Source organism: Oryx dammah, unplaced genomic scaffold, assembly GCF_014754425.2.
Source record: "Oryx dammah isolate SB20612 unplaced genomic scaffold, SCBI_Odam_1.1 HiC_scaffold_9, whole genome shotgun sequence".
NCBI classification, from domain to species: domain Eukaryota; kingdom Metazoa; phylum Chordata; class Mammalia; order Artiodactyla; family Bovidae; genus Oryx; species Oryx dammah.
The window spans coordinates 17,560,907-17,585,103 of NW_024070193.1; the positions used below are offsets into that span (position 1 = coordinate 17,560,907).

General features: G+C 49.7%; 1 protein-coding gene across 3 annotated transcripts in view; it reads right to left on the minus strand.

Annotated features, from left to right (window-relative positions):
- Positions 1–282: 282 nt before the first annotated feature.
- Positions 283–24,197, minus strand: part of ACOX2 (acyl-CoA oxidase 2) — a 29,675-nt gene continuing 5,760 nt past the window's right edge. For all 3 annotated transcript variants that reach the window (XM_040246513.1, XM_040246511.1, XM_040246512.1), the window contains exons 6-15: positions 23,459–23,578; positions 23,027–23,142; positions 22,174–22,346; positions 19,956–20,118; positions 18,642–18,832; positions 16,923–17,102; positions 14,342–14,447; positions 11,133–11,350; positions 4,500–4,632; positions 283–636 (exon numbers count right to left, since the gene is read on the minus strand). In XM_040246513.1, coding sequence (XP_040102447.1) covers positions 574–636; positions 4,500–4,632; positions 11,133–11,350; positions 14,342–14,447; positions 16,923–17,102; positions 18,642–18,832; positions 19,956–20,118; positions 22,174–22,346; positions 23,027–23,142; positions 23,459–23,578 — 1,463 coding nt within the window. In that variant the 3' untranslated portion in view covers positions 283–573. The remainder of the gene's footprint in view (positions 637–4,499; positions 4,633–11,132; positions 11,351–14,341; positions 14,448–16,922; positions 17,103–18,641; positions 18,833–19,955; positions 20,119–22,173; positions 22,347–23,026; positions 23,143–23,458; positions 23,579–24,197) is intronic.

Below are 24,197 nucleotides of genomic sequence, written 5' to 3' on the forward strand. Positions count from 1 at the left end.
CTGGAAGCACAGAGTCTTGGCCACTGGACCATGAGGGAAGTCCCTATTTCTTATCTTTTTAGTGACAACCATTCTGATTGGTGTGAGGTGATCAACATTTTATTTAGACTGTACCAAGTATATACACTTTTAGAAGAGGATTGTTTACGTGTGTGTGTTTTAAGCCCTGGGATGAATAAATGTATGCTATAACAACACAAGTGATAACTGATAGATCTGCTGGCTTTTGCCAGAGCTAAAGCAAAACCCTGGGATTTCACAAAATAGATGCTACAAATGGAGAGTGCGTTTTGTTTTTTTTTTAATTGTGGGAAATTTCGAACATTCGGAAGTAGAGAGACTAGTGTAAACGCCCACATACCCATTGAACAGCTTCAACAATGATTCACTCCCCCTATTTCTTCCCCTGCATTATTTTGGAATAAATCAGGTATTTCATGTGCTTCAGACTGTGTCTCTGAAGGATAATGATTCTTTTAAGCAACACGTACATGGGTAGCTGTAGATTTTAAAGACACCTGCGCCGCAGGGTGACTAGCACGTGGCGGTGCCTCTCCAGTGCTGCTGATCGTCTCAGAGCCTGGCTCTCCGGCCTTGTAATAGTGGTCTTATATATTTCTCGTAGGCAGGGTTCCCCTGTGAGTAGAAAGAAGTGCATTATTGAGACAGACTCTTTCTGCCAGGATTAATGACTTTCACTTTCACATGAAGTTTGTAGTTTCAAAACAGTAACGTTTGTTACATAAGATTCTTAATTTTTAAATTTATTTTTAAAATCTATTTTGTGGTGAACATATGGGGAAACATTTTTTTCCAAAGGGCATCCTTCCTTTTCTCATGCAGATTTCAAATTGTGGATGCAGGTGGCCAATTAAAAGAACACACCTTATCATTTTGCTTTGGGGATTTAATACAAGTAAAAGGCTTGACTCTTTGAGCACATTAACCAAAAAGCAAGAAACCAGAAGGTGGAATGAAATAAGCAGCGTTCTGTGTCAGAATGGGGTGTTCTTAATATACCTTGTTCTCTCTTTTTAAAAATATTTATTATTATTTTTTTGGCCCCATTGCACAGCACATGGGCTCTTAATGCCCCGACCAGGAATCGAACCTGTGCTCCCTGCGTTGGGAGTGTGGAGTAGAGGAAAGTCCCTACCTTATTCTCTAATGTGATGTCTTGATTTCACTGCTCTACCCTCATCTTTTATGATATTGTTTCACTATTTTGCCTGTCTGAGCTGAAACTGTAAGCTCCCTATGACAGGCGTTCTCCAATGTGTCCTCAGCACCTAGCGTAGCTTCTGGTATACATCATATGCTCAATAACTACTTGTTAAATGATTGAATGAGCGAGTGAATCGGTAGGTGTGTTGAACATCTGGCAACCATTTAACAAATTTCTACAGTAGAATAATTGGGAGACAGGATTCTTGTTTAGAAATTATCCCCAGTGGTGCCTCTACTGCTTGCATCTAGAGGGAATCACTTAGAGGAGTTCTAGTGGGGAAGGGTTAGGGTCACTGCAGACGGTGGCTGCGGCCATGAAATTAAAAGACGCTTACTCCTTGAAAGGAAAGTTATGACCAACCTAGACAGCATATTCAAAAGCAGAGACATTACTTTGCCAACAAAGGTCCATCTAGTCAAGGCTATGGTTTTTCCTGTGGTCATGTATGGATGTGAGAGTTGGACTATAAAGAGGGCTGAGTGCCGAAGAATTGATGCTTTTGAACTGTGATGTTGGAGAAGACTCTTGAGAGTCCCTTGGACTGCAAGGAGATCCAACCACCCCATCCTAAAGGAGATCAGTCCTGGGTGTTCACTGGAAGGAATGATGCTAAAGCTGAAACTCCAGTACTTTGGCCACCTCATGGGAAGAGTTGACTCATTGGAAAAGACTCTGATGCTGGGAGGGATTGGGGGCAGGAGGAGAAGGGGACGACAGAAGATGAGATGGCTGGATGGCATCACTGCCTTGATGGACGTGAGTGTGAGTGAACTCCGGGAGTTGGTGATGGACAGGGAGGCCTGGTGTGCTGCAGTTCTTGGGGTCGCAAAGAGTCAGACACGACTGAGCAACGGAACTGAACTCAGTGGGGAGGGGGAACAGCCTTTTGCAGTTCATTACAAAGAAACTGGCTTGAGATAGCATCCAAATCAGGGGGGAAGACAGACAGGAGACACCGGGGAGAGAGTCAACCATGGGAGTGCATCCTGCTGCCTGGGTTAGAGCTCAACACTTAACCTCCCCAGACAGAAGAGATGCTTACAGTTCTAACACATTTCACTCAGCATAGCATTTTCCTTTTGGTAGCAATGTCAGGGAAATAAATTCCCGTTTGTACTTTTGTGTCTCACGAGGCATATTTCAGAGTAGCTTTGATTTTAATTGATTTGAAATACCTGTAGTGTTCCTTTTTCTGCTAGCACAAACGAGGGGGAAAAAATGTCTCTTTCTGTAGTTTCAAAATTACCTACAGCAGATTAGAAAATAACTCTTTAAAAGTGCTATTTTGGTAGTCCGTAGAGGAGCGGGGAATGTAAGATGAGGGGGCTGAATATCAATAGTCCAACAAGTATCATTTCAACTGGCTGGAAACAGTTCTTCAAGGTCGGTGTGAACTCACATTCCTAAAATCAGCGTGCGTGCAAGAGCCATGTTGCGCTCCCTTTCATCTTTTTAGCAAGGTGAGGTACGCTAGGGTGGCGAGAGCTGGCGTTACTGTGTGTGCGGCAGGGTTCTGGTCCCCCAGGAAGGTCACAGAACCATGTTCATTTACTCCGTAATGCAAAGTATCTACTCTGTGGTAGGCCCTGGAGTTAGGACGATGCAGATCGCATCCTGTTCACAGTCAAGTGGCGGGAGATCGGGGAGGGTGCGCGTCCGCATGTTGCCTACCCGGTGTGCTGATGCACGGGGTCAGCGACGCCCATTTAGACAGGCCGGCCCTCATGCAGTGTCCAGAGTAAACTCTTTCAAGAAGAAGGGCAGAAACAAATAAAAGACAGAGAGCGCCTTCTGTTCTTTGGTGAAGATGAGGAACAGGGGAACTGGCATGCTTCCTTGCATTGCTGCTAAAGCAGGTTTGAGCTGGATATGGCAGTGTTCCCTGACAGGTGTTAAGGCAGGGGAGGTTTTTCTCTCGAGCATCAAAGGGCACGTGTGTCTCTTTAGACCACAGGGGCTAATCTAGAGGGATGGAATCGCTGTAGCTCTTGGCCAAAGTTTAAATGTTAGAAAGCAGAGATCTAATTATTAGAAAAAGTAACATAATGTAAGTAGCTTGACTGTGCTAACCAAGAAATGTACAGTCTTTAGCTAAGTTCTTGATATTTCCTTGCTGAGTTAGAAGGGTGCCTTCCTGGAGACAGGGAAGGACTGAAAGGGATGAATTGGCCTTCTATCTGATAAGCTTCTTCTTGGGGGTAACTGGTTGTGGTGCAACTTAAGATAACCATGTTAAATTAAGCTGTGAGGTATGACAGGATGCAGAATGTTAAGAGCAAGTCTAACACCATGCAAAGTGTGAATGGACGCCTGAGAGGTGCCAATTTGACGAGGTGTTAAGACACTTTTTCTGAAATTTGACAGAAGAGGTAAAAAAGTAAGCATCATCATCTGAATAACACATTTGCAGTATAGAATTCAAAATAGCCTGTTGTGTAGCTATAGAGAGCCTTTGTTTTGATCATCTGTATCAAGTCAGCTATTAAATGTTGGTTTCCCAAATTCTAAATGCAGGATCCATTTCTCTCCTCCAGTTAATGTACCCGTTGATATTCCTAACATTTCCTCGAGGCTCAGCAGAGTCTGGGACCCTGGCCCTAGGCTGTTAGGATTGTATGGGTCCTCCCCCTTCTGTTAATGAGTTCTGGTGGTCTCTCCTAGGACTGCTGGGGATCTTTTCACCTTCGCCTTTGTAATTGTCATTCACTTGGCTTCCCTGGGATACTGATGCACTGCGGCAGCCCCCTCTGTCCCTGGGATGTTGTTCCTTAAAGAGGAAGGCGGCATCTCTCGCAGGCGGTGAGATCTGAGAGACACCCCCGCCCCAACCCCCAAGCTTCCGGTCCCTCTCAACACCTGCTGTATCAACACTAAACTGAGAGTTAAAAAGCTGAAAATAAGATGGTTAAGTCAGTGCAGTCGTTTGTCTTCTTATTTCTGTTACTTAAACGCCAGCCTGCCTCTCTGTGTGTATGCCCTTGGGTATGTCAAGCTGTGATTTAGAGCTTGGTCCTTCCTCCTAATTCCCTTCACCAAATTCTGAGCAGTGCATTTTACTGATTACAGTTCAAACTCAGAGATGCTGCCAGGCCACATCCCTGCTCCTGTTTTTTTTTTTTTTCCTTGTATTCTTAAAATACTGTAAATAGATATACTATGCCAAGCAATTTCTAACCTAATGGACATCGATTGCCTTGGGAAAGCATGGAGGTATAGTCACTGCTTGTTCCCTGCTCTCTCAGGTAATTTATGAAGTGTTCTAGTCAGCTACCTCAGTATTGGTGGGTGACTTCTGAGCCCAGTGGAACAGACGTTCATAGGCATGTCCATCATAACAGCCAAGTGCTGAATTTAAACACTGATCCGTGAAGTCAAAAGCATCAGTTAACAAGATGGCATCCTTCCTGAGAGGAAAAAAGAGAGTTTGTGAGTATATTAGATTGCTCGAGTCATCTGGGATGGTGAATAACAACATCTAATTAGAAGTTGCATCATTATCCACTTTTTGAACAGCTCAGTTTTAATGTTTTTTGGAAGTTTTAATTTTTGATCAGTTATATAGGCACAGTAGAAAGAGTCTAATAGTTTTTCAAGGCTTGTTATTTAAAATCAGCTTATCCCTGCGTCTCACCTCCATTTCTTCCCCCCCAGCCCCTAGAGACAGTTGCTTTTACTCTCTTAGCGGCTGTTTTGGGAACTGACCTGAACGCCTCTCAGTGTCTTTTGTATTACTACTTCCTGTTCAGTGTTGCTAGATATCATCTGTTGCCTGTTACAGAAGATATGGGTTTGTTTAAGCATCCCTCTCCTCGCTTGGGCCACTGTGCCCTTGCCATCCCCAGCCTCTGCCTCCTCTCCTTGGTCTTCCTGCCTCCTAGTATAGTCAGTTTTGGCCAGACTAATATTCAGTGGTTACCTTGTTACTGCTGTGTATTCTGTGTATTATTATGACTTTAGATGTACTCTGTTCACAGCTCGGCCGTGTTCCCGCCACCTCTCTCCTGACACAGGGATCACTCTCCTGGCCCTTCTGTCCTAATTCTTAGTGATTTCACTGTCTGTGTGGAAGTTCCTCTGGAGCTTGATGTCTCAGTTCCTTGACTCTCCTCCACTGATCTCTGCAGCCTCCCTCTGTCTGCCAGGGTCACACACCGGGGCTTGTCATCTGTGTCTTCATTTCACCGTAAGCCCAGCCATTTTCTTTTTCACCGTTTCTTGTCTTTCTAGCTTACTCCCTCTACGACTCTGACTTCTATAATTCTCATTTTACCTTTCAGGCAGCAAAATTCTTTTCTTTTAACCTATGGAATGAAGTTATTTAAAAACCTGTTTACATGCTTCTCTTCCTTTTTTAGCAGAGGATATGAAATAAAATACATGACTGTTTACACTCTTCCCTAACCCTCATTTCACACGGCATTTGAGGTGCGTGGGATACTGTACTTACTTTAATCCTGGATGGCCTTTTCTCATTATTATAACATGGTTTTCCTACAGTGCTGTTCATAATTCTTTGATTCTACTCGCACCTACTGCCTCAAGTCCCTTATCTGTGTGGTCTCACTTTCTTCATCCATCTGAAATTCCATGGTCTATTATATTCACTTGCTGCAAGATACATTCAACAGGTTTTCTTGCTTGTCATACTTGTTCAGCAAAACACCATCCCTTGTTATATCTCGTTTTCCACCAACTTTGTCCCGCACCTTTGTAACAATATATGCCTGAAAAAACCAATACTGACTGCACTGAAGACTCCAGTGGGCCCTAATTGCTACTTGGCAATCATTCTTTGGTGGTTTGAATTCATTTACTTGTTCATTCTCTCAGATGATTCTCTCCCACCTTCTCTCTGATCCTTAGATCTGTGGTACTCACTTCCCCATCTCTCTCAACCTACGTGACTTTGAGTCCCGTTTGACTGATATGAAAATAGAAGTGGTAAGAGGAGTCCCCAAGTTCCCAAGCATACATTTAAACATACGGGGTTTTGTCTCTCTGAACAGGTACACTGTCCTAGTTACCAGCTCAGGCCAGTCCCCGCTTGTCCACTGGATACCTTCCCCGCTTGCCCAATAGAGAGCCATGTTCCAGAAGTCCTCCTGTATTTCCACCACAATGTCGAAATTCCCCTCTGTACTGGATCATGTCCATCAGTATACAAACAGGTTGCCATTTCTCCCATCTGTATCAAACTCATTTGACTCTGTTTCCCTCCCCATTGTCTCACCTGTACCTTGCCTCCCCTTTGTGACGAAACTCCTTGAAAGTGTCAAGCTTCTTTACGCTTGCTCTTTCCAGTTGTTCTTGTCTGGCTGTTCTCCTCAGCTAGACTCAGGTTTTCATTCCCTCCGCTCCACTTAAGCAGCTTTTGTTGAGGTCATCTCCTCCTCATCTTTGAAGGGTCCTGAGACTCAGTGCCTGGGCCTCTCCTCTCATACGCTCACCCCGCGTGATACTGTCCCTCTGGTGGCTTTCAATACCAACCGCACGCCAGTGGCTTCTGAGTTTCTCTCTCCAGCCTCACCTGCTTACTAATGGTTTACGTGATTTCTAGCGGGCTCTGCAAACTTGATGTATCCAAAAGCATCCTCCTGATCTTTGAGACATTCTGTCCACCCTGCCCAGACCTGGCTCTCCTGTAGCCTTCCCCGTCTACAGTAAGTGGTGACTTGGTCCTGGCCCAAACCTGAGCTCCTCTTGGTCCCTTCCTTTCCACGTCAGATCTGTTAGCAAATCTCGTTCTGTCTCCAGAATAAACCCAAACTTGGACCACTTCCCCCCACCTCCAGTGCCATCACGCTGGTCCAGCCCGCCAGCATCTCTCACTGGGCTTATTGCGGCAGCCTCCTAACTGGCCTCTCTGCTTTTCACTCTTCCCCCCTCCCCAGTGGGTTCTTAACATGGCAACTGGAGTGATCCTTTACAAACACCCCTCAGATTCCCTCAGATTGTGTGTTTTATGCTCAGAACCGTCCTTGTTCCCACTCACAGCGAAGGGCAGAGTCTTGTCTGCCGTTCCCTCCAGCCCCTCCGCTGCCCTTCCCAGCACACCCGAAGCTCGCTGACCTCCTCTCTCATTCTCCGCCTCAGTCACGCGACTCCAGCTGCCGCGGCCTTTTCTCTTTCTCTGGTGGACGTGTCGAGCATGCTCTGCCTGCCAGCGTTCGTACCTCTCCTTTGCGTGGAGTGCGCTTTTCCCAGCCAGCCACACGGCTCCTCCTCCCTGCCCACCTTCAGCTCTTTCTTCAGATCACCACCGTCCCTGGGAGGCCCTCTGGAGCCGTCAACCTCCAGTCCTCCGTGCCCCCCGCAGCGCTCCTGACCCCCTGCCCTGCTGGCCTGCCTCTGTAGTGTTTGCACCGCTGCCTAAATTTTGGCCTAGTTCATGTGTGTGTGCGTTTCCTCTCTGGTCTTTGCAGCCTGAAACTCGAATGCTTCATTTGAGGAATGTTTTCTTGCACTATTTTGTTAATGATTTGCTCCCTTCAGCATTTTCTGTCTTCTCTCTCTAGCCCCGTCCTTCAGATGGACAGGTAGGGTCAGTCCCCTTTTACTACTTTTTATCTTCTGTCCTTTTCCTGTCTTTTCGGGTTTGCTTGCTTTCTACGAGATTTCTGCAGCTTTGTCCTCCGGTCCTGCAGCTGAGCTTCTCATTTTTGCTGTCATTGATTTCACAGAGCTCTTTCTGTTGCTCTTCTTTGAATATTACTTCTTAAGAAATGACGTTCTTTTCTGCTTGCCATATGTCCTGTGAACTCTTTGAGGATGTTACTGATCTTTGAAAAAAGTTTTCACCAGGAAGATTCTCTTGTGTCTTTGGAGTTGCCTTGTTCCTGTTTAGTCTCTGTTTTTTGTGATGGGCTTTCCTTGTGTGCTGGCAATTCCTGAGTGTCTGGTCATAGCTAAGAGTGGGACAGGCTAGCTGATTACAAGCCTGCTGTACTTGTCAGTGTGGAATTCCCTGCGGGCTGAACTGGGTGGACCATTGGGGAACCCCCATGTCGGTATCTTCACTTCTCTCTCCTTTGGACTGGTCAGATTCTCCAGAGAAAGACCATGATGTCATTTTCCTACAGGACACTGACCTGGCCACCAGTTTGCTGGGAACTTGGGGGGAAAGGGAGCTTGCCAGGTGGGGCTAGAGGTAAAGAACTGCCTGCCAATGCAGAAGACATAAGAGAGGCGGGTTTGATCCCTGGATGGGTAGGATCCCCTGGAGGAGGGCATGGCAACCCACTCCAGTATTCTTGCCTAGAGGATCCCAGGGACAGAGGAACCTGGTGGGCCACAGTCCACGGGGTCACAGAGAGTCAGACACGACTGAAGCTACTTAGCATGCATGCACATGTGGGAAAAGAGGGCTGGGGAAGACGGCTGTCAGCATTAGCCTATAAACATGGCTTCAGGCCCCTGGTTTCTGTAGGGTAGCCCAATGGTCCTCACCCTCAACTAAGGCTGAGGTCTTCTAGTCTGCAGACCCTCTGTTCAGCCTTCTGCCAGGGTTCTGTCAGGGAAGGTCTTTACACCTGCTCAGATAGGAGGAGGGGAACCGGGGATTCGGCTCCTTCTGAGAGAGACTCCAGCCCGCCCTGTCTTTCCTCCCTTCACGCCTGTTGCCAGAGGGACCCGGTGCTGCAGTTCTTGGGCTCTGTGGTGGCCCTTGATGGCTTCTCGGCTTTTGCTACTTTTGGTTTGTGATTCAGTGTAATCAGATCTGCCCAGTCACTGTTTGTCCATCTCCTCTCCAGATTTCCTGTTTCCTTCTCCTGCACTCTCTGTCTGTGGGTTTATGCCTTTTAACATTTTTTAAGTAATTTGTTGATGTTTTTAGTAGGGTTTCAGGAGGAAACAACAGTAAATGCACATGTTCAGTCTGCCATCTTTGCCTAAAAGTGTCACCTCTGGGATTTTATGACTGTTTAAACCACTGAAAACTGTTTTAGTCACTGATTACCATGACGCAGAGAGCTGGTTCTTAGTGACACTTAGAATAGTGTGCCATCCTTCATTTGTCATCTCAGAAATCTGAGGGTGATGCTGAATAATCAAGGCATGGAGTTGTGACACAGGACGGTTAAAAGCCTGGAGTCTCTTAGGTTCCTAATTACCCAGCAGCAGTAGGAAGGTTACTCTAGAGACCATAATGTGAATAAATCAACATACGGGTTTGATGCATGCGTATGTTGTCTGTTTGTGTCAGTGCTGTCTGTCTTGTCTTGAATTGTAAGTCTCTGGGGCCAAGGGAAGCACTCAGCATGCTGTTGCAAATTTAAAAAAGAATCATGCTTATCGGTGATCTTTTGTGTTTCATTATCACCAACAGTCAGGGCTAGAACGTTGTCGTCTTCATTTGCTTTAAATGCCAAGCGTTTCAGAAAGGTGGATAGACTTGGGCTTGAAGTGTGCAGTACTCAATTATGCTATTAATGGTTCTAACCACTGGATTCTCTCTATTAGGAAAAGTTTAATACCTGGGACATAATTTTACATCTGATGTAGTTTTGATAATTTTTGAATTTCAGTTCACTGAGCACTAACTTGGAGTCACATGTAACATGTTGGATATTGTTCAAAATAAAAAGTTGGTCTAGTTTTTTTTTTTTTTTAATCTCCTTCATGAATATCTTTTTTTTTTTTTTAAGTTCAAATCTTTATTGGCTGTGCCTTGCGGGATTCGGGATCTCATTTCCCTGACCAGGAGGGATTGAACCTGTGGCTGCTTCCTGTAGTGGAAACGTGGAGTCCTAACTGCAGGAGCATCAGGGAAGTCCCCTTTTCTTTTGTTCTCTCATTCTTGTTGATGATGTAAACTATTGGAGGTTTTAGGGGAAGAGTCGTACACTTAAGCGTCATGCCCTGCGTGGCTCCCAACAAACACAGCAGGCATCGTATTTTCTCAGAAAAGCAATGTCTCAGATTGTCTCCTTTTCCATCTTATGGACAATGGTTACTAATTAGTAATAATTTCTGTTTCTTCCAGTATCCTGGTTATGTTGGGGCTTTGGTTTTCTTAAAGTGATCATTTTGATTATATATAAAGTGACAGGATGAATATATTGCATTTGTATGTCATGGTGGTAAACTGCACTGCTTTATGCTGTCTGTAAAAACTATATTATTGTTTAGCAAACTCCAGGAGATCGTTGAGAACAGTGAAGCCTAGCTACAGTCCATGTAGTCACGAAGAGTCAGACACGACTGAGTGACTGGGCAACAACAAATTGTTTTACAAGTCAGGACACGAATTACTAGATTTTAAAAATGTCATCTTGAAGCTGAGGGAGTATTAAGTGAGTTCAGTCAACTAAGCACATTCAACAAAAACAAGGATATATTTGAAATCAACAATAGCCCAGCCTTCATTTTAACACACAGTTTAACAGCACGTGCTCTGGAGGCAGACCGGTCCTAGACTGTGCCCTGCTGCTCTTCTGGCTGATTGTGTGACCTTCAACCCCAAGTCCCAGCTTTCTCTCCTTTATAAAGTAGGGAAATTAACAGTATCCACTTCGGAAGCCTATCGGGATTAAATGAGATGATGCATATACAAGCTTTGGGCATGCTGTCTGGTGAACATAAGTGTTCCTTAAGTACCAGCTAAGACTAAGACTCATTAGTACTATTCTTGATACACAGTATTAATATGTAGTATGCTTTATTTTATTCATATTCTATAGATTCTATCATTGCCAGATAATGTTAGAGTTTGAGGTAGCTAGATGATTTACTCTGAAACATTTTAGTTGTAATTTTTTTCCCTTTTTTTCCCCCTTTCTTAATCCATAGTGTGTCCAGGACTGTTGCTGCTTTTGCCAGACCCCTGTTTAGCAAGAATTTTGGAGCTGAAGGTTTCGGTGTTTGAAATGAACAGAGGGGTTGAGGGTGAAGGGCAGCCACTCACCGGATGAGGGGGAGCAGGTCCAGGTAGGCTTTCCTCGCCATGTCTGTTTGGGCACCAGACAGGAAGCCGTCATGGAGGAAGTCGCCTGCGTTTGTCAGGATGCCATGTAGGGCATAGAGGTCACAGAGGCGTTTGAGCACCTGCTGAATCGCTGGCTGGCTTTCCAGTTTCTCCAGAGCTTCTGTGAAAATCTTCACAGTGACATAGTAGAGGTGTGCCTACAAAGACACAGAGATGCGTTAACCTCTGATTTCTTCCTCCACAAATCATCCCGGAAGCTTGGCAAGACTGCTGGAAGAGGGCTGCTGTGGCCGCGTGTTTCCCAGCAGGCTGACAAGCAGCCGCCTCTCTCCTGGCTCACTGCATCTGACTAAGCCTTTTCGATGGTGTGTGTGTGCTTGCTGGCGGCTGGTGGGCTCTGGAACTTGGCCTTTCTCTTCTCATTGTGCTTGGGCAATTTCAAGTTGGTTTGAAAGAAAGAATACAGGAGTGTTGGAGGCTGGCCTGGGCCAGGGGGGACAGCACCGCTTTTCTCGAGAAGATAGCTGTTTGTTGTCTGCCGTGTTCATGCTTTGCCACCTGGACCTGGGCCGCTGACCCCGTGCCGGGTTTGCAGCATTTGGACGTGGTTAAGGAGCGGATGTGCTCCGCCGCCCTTCCGGGTCAGCTGCCTTGGAGCTCAGGCTGCACCCGCTGTGGCAAAGTTAGAGACCTTCACTTTCCCACTTATACGCTGTGTCCCTTTTCTCACCTGAGAGCCGCATCCTTGAATTCTCAGGGCTCTGGATTGAAGAGTCGAGTGATGAGCTGCCCGAGGGTGCCTGCCTCTGCCTTATGGAGCAGGAGGGGGACCAAAGAGAGGAGGGGCTCCTTGGGGCAAGGCTGAGCTGCACCCTGGCACCGTGCTCTGAACACAGTCAGCCTTAGTTTGTGAGTGTATTGGTATCAAGCTTCTCTCCTGTCCAGTCTGGGGTGGGAGTGGGGTTATACTCTAGCATTTATACTCTGTGATCAGTCATGTCTGACTCTTTGCCACCACTGGACTATAGCCCGCCAGGCTCCTCTGTCCATGGGATTTCCCAGGCACGAAGACTGGAGTGGGTTGCCACTTCCTTTTTCAAGGCATCTTCCCAACCCAGGGATCGAACCCACGTCTGCTTTGTCTCCTGCATTGCAAGGGGATGGACTCTTTACCGCTGAGCCACCTGGGAGCCCTGTTTATATATATACTCAAGGTGGCTCTTTGAGTTTTACATCTATTAACTGGTATAACCTTCACGGTAATCCTACAAGGTAGATCCTGTTATTGGCTCCATTTTGTGGCGGAAGCGTGTGAGGCATCGAGAGAGTGAATTCCTTGCCGAGGCACTGGCTAATGAGCCGTAGCAGTGAGTTCTGAACGAGGGCAGTCTGTCTCTCCGTTAAGAACTGGTAGCATTACTCGCGACCCTGCGTCACCAAAGCCACTAGAGCCTGAGGCTGGATGTTACTGGGCCAGGACCGGAACTGCTTGCCCGCGCCTGCCCTGTTCCCACCAGCCCCTTATGTGCGTTGCTGCGCACGTCTGGTTTCCAGATGAGACCCAGTTAGAGGACAAGGCCACCCAGGGCCCAGGAAGTGCAGGTTTCCCGGCCCGTTATGACTTTAGAGGGCTGGCATCAGCACCGCCTTCCCCAGAAGCTGCTCATCCTTAAAACTGAGATGACGCTCCTCTCCCTCTCAGGGTCATGGGTAGTAAATGAGGTAACTCCGGCAGGTCGCACCTGGTGCCTTTGAAGGCAGGGCGTGGGTTTGGAACAGTGGGCAGATGCGGTTCCTTTGTAGGCGTCTGGTGAGACTGCAGCCTTTGCTTACCCTCTCCTGTGCCAATGGCGCGTTGAACACAGCAGGCAGCACCTCTGGTGGACGGAATGGAATGGAGGGTGGCAGAATCACACCCCCACCCCGCCCCTGCGATGGAGGTGGCGGGCCACCAGGTGGCGCTCCTGTCCCCCTGCTGCCGGGAGCTGCTGTAGAACCCTGGTGGGCTCTCCTGTTCTAAGGTGGCCGTTTTCTGGGCCTGCTGCCTGAAGATTGAAGTGACTACCTTGCTTCTCCAGCTATAGGTAGGCCCAGAGTCCCAGCGGCCTGAGCTAGAGCTCAGGAGCCATTCTTAGCTCCATGCCACTCCACTGCTGTCTGACGCTTGTCCCTTCCTTTCTTCCACACCCTGAATATTTCATCCACCCATAATGCATCCACCCACTTCTCTCCTTGCCCTCTGACAAGTTCATGATCTGGGACTCCCTCAGCCCTTTCCAGACTGCTGCCTGCTCTGTACTGGGCTCTAGCCTCCAGTCCTCTCCTCCCCCTGCAGCCTGTATGATCCTTCTAGCATGAAACCCTGCAAAGGATTCCCACTGCAGGGAACACAAAACCCTGACTTCTCACAGTGGTGCTGGAGGGGCCAGGCCGTGCCTATCTTTCCTTCTCCTCTCCCTCCTTCCTCTCCTGGTTCGTCGTCTTCCTTTAGGTTCTCCTTGGAAGGACGTGCATTTCCTCCCAAACACTGTGCCTTTCCTTGCTTCCACCTCTTGCATCTCCTGACCCCTCTGCTGGAAACCCTTCCTCTCCAAAGCCACAGCTTGCACCCACTGCCTGGCTGATTGCAGCTCGTCCTTGCAGTCTTAGCCTGTATGGTTCTTCTGAGAAGGCTTTCTGACTCCTTGAGGTGGCTGGCCTTGGACCTGCTGTGGGGCCTTTGGGCAGCCTGTATTTCCCCGAGACAGTGCTTTCTTGATCGTAGCCATGCGTGGCCTCTCTTGAGCCCCCCAGAACCCAGCCTGATGGCGGGTGTTGGAGTGCTCGAGTATTTGCTGGCAGACAGTGAATTATGCACAAACACAAAACACAGTGGAAATGGAATCAGACATCTGTGGATTGTGGGACTAAGAGGAGGCTTGACCTGCTTTTCTATCTGGGAGGAAATATTTGAACAACCTGAAGCAAATCCAATAACACCGCCTCATTACGTTTTTTCTCTAAGAGCTACCAGCAAGACTGCTTTGGAGTTAAGTCCTTTAATTAAAATACCCGGGGCTAAAGCCTTGAAAGTGAAATGAGGGCAGCCACTGAGCAGGCCTGAGGCATAATGGCAGGTTTTCTTGGCCTGGCAGCTTGCTGGGGAAACGGAACGGGGCCCTTTCAGCTCTGGCTGACTGGCAGCTCACCTTGGTGGCCTGGACATGGATGACAGTGGTCTGGTTCCATGCATCGTGCTCATCGGCGCCGGCTTGCCTCAGTGTCTGTAAGTGGTGCACCGAGTCCTTTATGAGCCTAAAGGCCAGAGGAAAAAAAGGTTCTGTTTCTTGACCGAGTGGAGAAGGGATTGATGGCATTTGATCCCAGGATGCCTGGGTCCCACAGAAGTAGAACAGTTCCATTTATTGACTATTTGTTGGTGTTAAAAACCTAAACAATGAGTTGCCAATGTCTTTGTTGTATATAATCTTCTTAACCCTTTTAAGGGTGAGGCATTCCCAGTTTGCACTGGGAAACATGGAGTCCTAGAGAGGTTAATTCACTGGTCCAGGGTCATGCAGTTGGGAAGGAGTGCTTAACCCCCAGCTGCCCCAGGTGCCTCCCCTCTTTCTGACGCGGTCTCCACCCTGATCCCAGTGTTTTCAGGCCACTCAGTTGACTGACTTCTGTGCCCGAGCAAGGAGAGTGGTTTTCCTCTAAAGGCTAGTTGAAGCCTGTCAGTCACCCACTCTGCTCCAAGTTCCACCTGAGGGACTTTAGAAGGGAGGAAAGAAAACCATTCCTTGCTCTCCAGACTACAAAATTGGTCATTTGCCATTTAGTTAACCTTTATTCTCTTATCTTCTGTTCCCTGCCCATCCGCTCCTGACCCTTGGAATTTGTATGCAAAACAAGCTCTTTATTAGGCAATACTTACTTTGCTTTGTCATGGGATAGATAAGCACAGGACATCGAGTTCTGAGCAGAAAGCAATACACAGCCATCCCTTGCTGTCTCTGGGGGGTGGGTGGGGGCAGGGAGAATGGTCCCAGGACCCCCACAGACACTAAAACAGAGATGCTCAAGCCCCTGTATGAAACAGCGTGGTGTGGTCACAGGCTCTGCGTGCGTGGACGTGGAAGGCCAACCAGGATGGCATTTTAATTACCCCAAGCAGCCGCCTTTTGCCTGCCCCTCCTCTCCAGCTGAAATGTTACTTCTATGAAGCCTGGACTTTGGTTTCTATCAGACTGGTTTACTCATGGATCCTCAGAGCCTGGTGGATTATTAAGTACTTGCTAGATATTTGTGGAGAAAGTAGATGAATGTTCCAAGTTGCTTTTGATCTTGAAATAACTTTTAACCATTTCTGGGATCACCGGTTGGGATATAAGACCTCTTATTATGTACTGAAGCTGTTTTTTCCGGGTGGCTTTTGGTGTGCTAGTTGGGGAGGGCTCAGAAGGTGTCCCTTCTAGGTAGTTAAATCTCTTCTCCGTGGGAGTGTCTCTATTTGGCCATGCCCAGTCTTTATTCCCAGCCCCTGGCACATGTGGATGTTCCTGGTACATAGTCAGTGTCTGACAGTATTTACTGAATGACAGAGTGGAGGAGTCTTTGATCTTGTCTATGTGCCCTGAAGCCTACTAGACCCTGGAAATAAAATCTATCCTTTGTTATACTCATATTTTTAAACGTTATTTTTAGATTGTGGGATGTTTTGACCATGTAAGTACCATTATCCCTCTGTATCCAGTTTTCACATCTTCAGATTCAACCAAGGATCAAAGATATTTGGGAAAAATAAACTCCTGAAAGTTAGTTCCAACAAGCAAAAGTAGAATTTGACGCACACTGATAACTATTAACGTATCAGTAATGTTGTATTTATTCCTGTTCACATAATATTTACATTTTATTGGGTATTATAAATAATCTGGAGATGATTTAAAGTATATGGGGGGCTATGCATAGGTTTTATGCAAATACATACCCATAATATTGCAAATCTGCAAATATTCCATTTTATGGAAGGGATTTGTGTGTGTATCCTGAGAGTTTGATATCTACAGAGGTCTTGTAACCAATCCCCTGCGGATGCAGAGAGATGACTGCAATGCTTAGCAGTACTAGTATTATCAGTATTACATTATATAATTATATATAACTGCTGCTTCTAAGTCACTTCAGTCATGTCCGACTCTGTGCGACCCCATAGATGGCAACCCACCAGGCTCCCCCGTCCCTGGGATTCTCCAGGCAAGAACACTGGAGTGGGTTGCTATTTCCTTCTCCAGCAGGAAAGTGAAAAGTGAAAGTGAAGTCGCTCGGTAGTGTCTGACTCTTAGCGACCCTATGGGCTGCAGCCTACCAGGCTCCTCCGTCCATATATAACTATTGCATATATAATTATGTACATTATCATATATAATTACATTATTATCCTATAATATTATCAGTATTAGTACTGATAGTTTTTGGTATTTGCAGTGTATGGGTACATTCTCTGTATTTCAAACCATAATGAGAACCTAAAGATTTAAAAAATTCCTTGCGCTGGTTTGAGAGCTGGTATCTTCCTGTTATCTTGAGCAGGATGGGGAAGTGACAGGTGTGAATTTACCTTCTCTCTGCCCCTCGTGGCAGAAACCGAGAGGAGTGAGGAGGTTGGAAAAGGGGGCTGGTTTTTGGAAGAGGATCCAAGACTGTCCCCCCCAGCCAATCCCAGAGGCCCTAAGTGGAAAGGAGCCTGCCTCCAGGTGGGATAGTTGGTTTCCCCGCGTGGCTTACCTGACTGCCACGTGTGCCCAGGCCGTGGTGTAGAGCTCGGGGTGGAGGAAGTCGGCTGCTCTTCGGGCTGGACACCTGGCCACTCCAGGTGCGGTCAGGTATGCGACAGACTGAGGGAGAGACCCCTTCGATGCGGATCCTGGGGACTTCTGAGTGTTCAGGTAGCTCTTTATCAGAAACCTGGGGGGCAGAGGTACCAAAAGGTGAGAGGGTTGGGGGGGGGGCATGGGACAGCCCAGCACCCCTCTCTCCCAGCATCGTGCACCCTTAGGCTCCCCGTGGGAGAACCAGGGCCACCCACCCTCTTTCCTGGGTCCCTGCTGGTGGCTGCTCCTCACTCAAGCCACACTGCATCTGAGGCTATAATTTCTTTCACAGTGAAATGGGGCTGGAGCCACAGACCTGGGCAGACATTCTCAGATCCTGAACTTAAAGCCTTTCGATAATGGAACAGAATCTTCTGTCTTGGGTAGGATCTTGTGATTTGGGGATTTATGACGAATATCCTGTGACTGCGGAAATTAAATTTTCTTATCTGATAAAAGGATAGAGGCAAGATTGCGAATGTGAATGGGAGAATTACAGGTGGCTCTTAGCTGCTTCTTTATAATAATCCAGTGGTTGGAGGCTCTGGGCCAGAAAAGCCTGGATTCCCAAGCCACTCCACTGAGACCTCTGTGACCCTGTAGAAGCCGCTTCACTCCCTCAGCCTCCATGTCTCCAGCTCTAGATGACAATGATAGTCATCTGATAGGGGTCTGAGAAGACGGGATGAAACAGTATTTTCTCAGCGCTCGGCACAGTGTGGGGCGTAGAGTGTCTAATACGTGATTTTGTATTCCTTTTGTAATTTGAAAAAAGTAATGGTGTATAGTTACAGGTTTTTAAAGAAATGTCATATAGCGAATTTGCCAGTCCTTTCTCCCTGCCTGGAGAGTGTTTGCCCTGTCTAGTCCCCTGAAATGGAGGCACGTGAAAGGCCCCGTCAGCCACAGACGCACGAGAGGAGAAACTGCCTGTGGAGGGGATGAGGAGTGAGGCATTCCTCCCCGCCTTTCAGGGTGGGGCCTCCGGGGCAGACCCAGCCCTAAACCTGGGCATGCCGCAGGGAGCTCCCCAGCACACGGAGAGAGACGCTCAGATCGTGATAACTGCTCCAAGGAAATGGCAGTTGCTGCCCTAGACGGAGTGGTCAGGGGGAGTGTCTGGAGGACACTCTCTTTTAGCTGAGACCTGAAGGGTGAGGAGGAGCCAGCTGGAGGGGAGTGAGGCCCTGCAGAAGTGAGCAGAGAAGGAGGTGGGGAGAGGATGGAGGGAGGCAGGGCCAGATCGAAAGGTCCTTTTAGGCTGCAGTGTGGGGTGTGGCCTTTTCCTGGGAGCTGAGGGAAGTGATTGAAGAATTGGGAGCCAGGGAAAGAGGTGATCTTCTTTAGGCTTTGAGAAGGTCCCTTGGCTGCCTGTGGAGAAAGGACTGAAGTGAGGCAGGTGGGAAGCTGCAGAGCAATGAGGAGACTGATGCTGTGGTCCAGGCGGTGGGGCTGGTGGCCTGGCTGAGGCTGCAGGGTCTGGGGAGAAGGGGATGGATTGGAGACATGGTGGGGGAGCTGGGCAGCCCCCACGTGGCATTCCCAAAGTCTGCTCCCTGGGCATGAGATGATGCTTCACCCAGGCAGCAGCTTGGTGGGGTCCCTGGGGGCCAGGCAGATGCCTGAGCCTTACCTGGCCGTCTGCAGGTAGAGTACTGTGTTCTCGCCCTCATAAGTGCAGGAGGCTGTCACTCTGGTGAGCAGGGAGGGCAGGCCGCTCAGCTTCGAGTAGCCGTGTCCACCGCAGGCCCTGCGGCACTGCTCGACCCCCTGGGTGCAGAAGTCCGACAGCATGGCCTTCATACCTGCGCTCAGCGCATGAAGCTGCGAGAATAGGAACGGGGTTAGGTGGCGTCAGGAACAATGTGCCTGCCACTCACAGAGCACCCAGGGGTGCTGAGCACCGCTCTGTGCGGTGAGAACTGTCTCCTCAGCCCATGACTTGATGAATAAGACAAAGACTTGGGTCACAGAGATAGGCAGTGTCACTGGAGGGCTGATAAGAACAGAGGGTAAGTGTCCAGGCCGGTGTATCCCGGGTCTCGGGAAGAGAGTGCTTCCCAGGTCGGTCTCACCATTATCCAGGAGCTGCAGATTGCCCCACAAGCACAGATTTTGGAGAGCTTGTCTGAGCATGTGGGTCCACCGTCAACCCACTGTTTTGAGTTGTGGGAGCAGCCGCCAGGCAGTAGACCTGGTTTGAGTTTTTGGTTCTTGGAGGCCCTTAGCCATCTGTCAGACTTTTCAGGTCCTTGAGAGGAAGGGGCATGTCCCTTAACCTCTCTGTGCTTCACTTTCCTTGTCTGTAAAGTGGGTATGGTGCCTGCTGTAGTGTGGGCAGATTACTGAAGCAATGCTCATAGAACACAGGACCTGGACAGACTAAATCTTAGTGTGTGTAGGTCCACAGTCCTTTATCTGAGAGGGCCTTGGGGCCAGATGTGTTTTTGGAATCAGAATATTTTTTGAATTTTAGAAAGGTAAAACAGGGCATTTAAGGTGGATTAAATATAATACACCTATAGGAGGCCAGGGGCATCTTAGTGAGCTGATTGATGTACTGGTATTTCTGCTGCAAAATATATTCACAGCGAGTGGGATAAAGCTGGGCAGTTCTGGTCAAACCATGCCACCCAGTGAGTTCTACGTGACTTTTGGTTTTCAGAACTCTCTGAGTTTCAGAGACACACCAGGGATTGTCCCCTGTGTTCTGTACACCGTCTGTGATTACTTTATCTAACGTATTTGGAGCTTCCTGGGGGCCAGACCTGGGAGGATTTCTGTGTCGGAATCGGTTCACCTGGGGTGGCGGGTGGGCTGGGATGTTGAAAATCTTCTGTGGGCGGGGAGGCAGAAAGAGCCCAGGGTGGGCAGGACTGGGGCTGTGTCCCAGGGGGAGGACAGTTTCAGCCACGGTCCCAGCTTCTGCCCCCCAGGAGGCAGGTACCTCAGGCAGGAGTGTGAAGTCTCTGTCCAAAATGGAGCTGTAGGAATGGCGGAAGAACTCCAGGAGGTCGTTGGCCACAAAGTGGAATGCATAGGCCATGGCCAGCGGAGGAAAGAGTTTCTGCTGCTGCGTCTGGTAATCTAGGACCTTCGCCTCTGGGTCGCTGAGGGAAAGGAAAGCAGATGTAGAAGGTTGCTACCTGCCCCACCTACCTTCCCCGAGGCCATAAAAGCCTTAAAAAACGGACAGTTGATAACTCACTGCCAGACTTGACCTAGAGGGACATGGTACTACTAATAACCTTAAAATTCCATCTCACATGAACATCCACACATTTCACTGTAGAAATGCTGACGTTTCCTGATGGGTGCTGCCCCTTGTGGAGCTCTACAAAATTATAGCATATGTACCTGCGAAAAATCTGGCAAGTTCTGAATACCAACATACCTGGTCTCAAGGATTTGAGGTGAGGGGTTGTGGCCCTGAAGCCTGGGGTATTTGACCCTTGACCTTTCACTCTCCAGCTTCACGTGGTGTGTGCTGGGAAACATCGTGAAACCTAGTCAGTAACTCTGAGGCTGTGAGCATGGGTTTGGTGCAGTTCTAAGGCAGGGGTTTCTCCTGCCTCATCCATTACTGTGTCCGCAGCGCTTGAGACTCTGGTCGGCGTTTGGGGCCTGCGGTAGGTAACTCCTTGTGGGTTGAAGAAAAGTGTGACTGTGAGAGGCCTCCCACAGGGCTGGGGCGAAACCTGGTGTCTCTTCCTCGGGCCAGCAGCCCCTCACCTGGATGTGCACTACTATAACCATCCTCAGGCATTTCTGCAGCCCATAAGCCTGGGCTCCAGCAGGACACCACTGGCGATACCGGCTTCCCAGCTCGCCTGTCACCAGATACAACTCCCTCAGCCCAGGATTCTGAAGCCAGGCTGGCCGAGGTACCTGGGGCTTGCCAGTGAAGGACCCTGGACTGAGGGCCTGGCGTGCCTCACCGCCCTGGAAGCGTGTTCTTGTAAGGCCCGTTAGTAGGTGGAGAAGCCGAGGGACGGAAGGGTTGGGCGGCTAGTCCAAGGTCCCATGGCTAGCGAGCCGCCGAGTTGAGGGTGGCCCCAGGCCTGCCTGGTTTCGACCCTCAGTCCACCTTGCATTAGTCAACTGTGGATCCTTGAGCCCACGGTATGAAAGTCTGCCAGATTCTTAGACCAGATGGTCGCAAGTTCCAGTCCTGGTGGTCTTGCTCGTCCCTTTAGAAGTGAGGAGGTAGGCCCAGAGAGGGCAGAGGACTTGCCCAGGGTCACTTAGTGGAGTTGGGGCAAGAGCCACCCTGACCCTGCCTGTCTCTGCCCTGCGAGTTCAGCCAGCTGTGCCGTGTCCAGCCTGGCCTCTCTCCCTGAGCTCACACTGCACCCCCGTAGGCCCAGACTCCAGTTTGCTGCATCCTGGGTGTGTGCCCATGTGGGACATGATTATTCTAGAAGATTCTTTGTCTACTGAAAATTGAAATGTAATGGGCAGTTCTCTATTTTTCTTCTGGTGAATCTGATAACTGCGTGTGTGTGTGTGCCTGCATGCATGAGGGAACATGGCTTTGTATACATACACACATTAAAGCAGGAATACTTAGGTTTTTCTCCTATGGATTACCTGCTGCTTTTAAAATGAAAAAAATAAGTGCAAATCATTAAAAAAAAAAAAAAAGCAGAGGGTATAGTCAGCCCCTTAGTGCCGTGGAGTAGGCAGAGTATTAGCCAGACACAAGGACAGACAAGAGAAGGATCTGGATGTGGACAGACCACAGCCAGAAGCTGACAGTCACGACCAGATAGAACCGTCTCCAGCCAAATACGGTCAGATGCAACAGCGGGCTTTTCTAGACACAAGCATTCACAGCCGACAGAGCAACCTCTGGGGCCATGTTCACCCACAGGGTGTGGCGCCCAACCCATCAGATGGCACTCAGCCTGGCACAGCCATGCGGGACTTGTATGGACAAACTGAGTCCACTCTGGTGGTGCAGGGCAGACACTGACCGACAGATACAGGTCGGGCTGGCCGGTCAGCCAGGATTCCAAGGAGCCAGAGAGACCCCACAGACCGGGTGGGCCAGGCCCAGGCAACCGTGTGCGCACGAGGGGGCTCACGTGTGCTCCTGGGACCCCACTCTGGCGGAGGGCTGGGGTCGGGGGGCAGACACTGTGGGACCGAGGGGCGCCCCTTGCCTGGGTCGGAGGCGGGACTGGCGGCGGACAACGGCGTAGCGGACGGCAATGGTGCAGGCCTTCTGCAGCAGCGGGAGGACCTCGCCCAGCAGTATGTCCACACGCAGCACCACCATGCTGAGATAGTTGCTCTTCGGCACTCCGAGCTTGACGTAGGCACCATCTGGCTGGACCTAGTAGACCGGGGCCAGGCAGTGGGTCTGAGCTGGGGCTCCCCAGCCTCCCCCATGCCCAGAACCGCAGGCCTGCCTACGCTGTAGACACCAGCGTCCTCGGGCTGCTCACCCGGGGTAGACCCAGCCAGCAGCAGCCGCGGTGTGCCGGTACGGCCAGTGTTAAAAACTGACACTTGCTTGTACTTCCTGACACATACCCACTGCCCACGTGCCTCGGCTCACAGCTTCTCCCCAGGCCACCCCAGACCCCCCCACAAGCCACAGCTTCCCTCTTATCCATGGTCATGCCTGGCAAAGTGGGGACCCCCCCCCCAGCACTCAGCTGATGTCTGTTCGGAGATTGGTTGTGTGCAGGCTGTACTGGAGGTGCGTACCTACTCCATCCTCAACCTGTTCCTCTTGTCCTCACATGGCCTTGCCACTCTACCCGGTGACTGCTCTGCCACCCAATGCAGTGAGCATTTACTCTGAGGTTCAGCGAGGCCAAGTGACTTGCCCAGGATCACACAGCTCCAAAACTGGGACTTTACTCAGGTCTGCGGTACACTAGAGCCTCTCTGGGAGGGATGCCCCAAACCCAACTCTGTAGAGAAGGACCCAGAGGCAGCAGCAGCATTCTGTGGGGTGTCTCTGCCCTCTCGCAGGCAGCGCAGGCTTGCAGCCTCCCCAGGACCCACCTGTGCGAAGCGATTCAGCATGTTCTCCCTGGGGATGCGCACATGGTCCAGTATGAGGAAGCCATTATCCATGTGATCAAAGTCCATCTTGGGCCCAATGTCCCCAGTGGTGATCCCTAGCAGGAGACAGAGGTAGGGGTGGCCGTCAGTTGAGGGCTCATGTGTCAGCACACAGCCACATGCAGCTTATCCGAGCCTCACAGCAGCCCATGGCGTTGGGGTTAGCACAGCTGCTGTGGGTGAGCAGGCTGAGGTCAGGTGCTGGATCTTGCTTGTATCCACCCAGCCGGTTAGCTCCAGGTCTGTGCAACTGGACCGGTCCCTGCCCAAGGGAGACAGGCCCCAGTTTCCCCCCTGGGCCTCTGGGGCCCAGGACGGGAGGCCTGGTGGGGTCTCCTGGCAGGGATCCTAGAGGAAGGAGCAGGAGCTCACCTGGCAGTGGGCTGTGGTCGTCGAGACTCCGGATGGGGACGATAAAGGCGTGCATGCCCTGCCGGGCTCCAGAGCAGATCAGCTGGGCCTGGACCAGGGCGTGGGTGGCTGACCGTCCCACTGCGGGCAGAGAGGGGAGAAACCCAGCGTGACCCTCCTGTTACAGAGGAGCAGGCCAAACCTCCCCATCGAGACCCTGGAGGAGGGCCCAGTCTGTGAGGAGGACCAGTGTGGTGGTTTGGGGATGGGGGGTGTTCTTTGAGGCTGGAGTGGGGCTTTGTTTGATCTGCCTCGGAGGGTGTGGGTTGGGGAGGCTGGAGGGCAAAGAGTATTTTCCAGGGAATCCGCACAGGCCGGAGTGCAAGGCAGAGGGAGCAGCCTGTTCAGAAGCCTGGGGACCAGATCAGCCTGCTGGGTCCCAGGTCGTGGAGTTGGTGGAGCCTGGGTAGCTGAGGGGTGCTTAGTCAGGATACCCCTCAATTTATACAGCCTCCACTCATCCTTGGAAATGACTGGAACCACCCCAAGAACTTTGGTGTGAGTGTCTCGCTCTAGAATGGACGGGGTTGGAGGGATTTATGGAGAGTTGGTGGCTGCGCCTACAGAGGGTTCCGTCTAAATGTTTGTATCGCAGCCACCCTGCGATACACAGGCAGAGTGCCCATGGGCTCGGGAAAGGAGGAAGGCTGGTGGAGATCTTAAGGGGGCCCATTGCTCTCCATCCCTTCTGGCTGCTCCT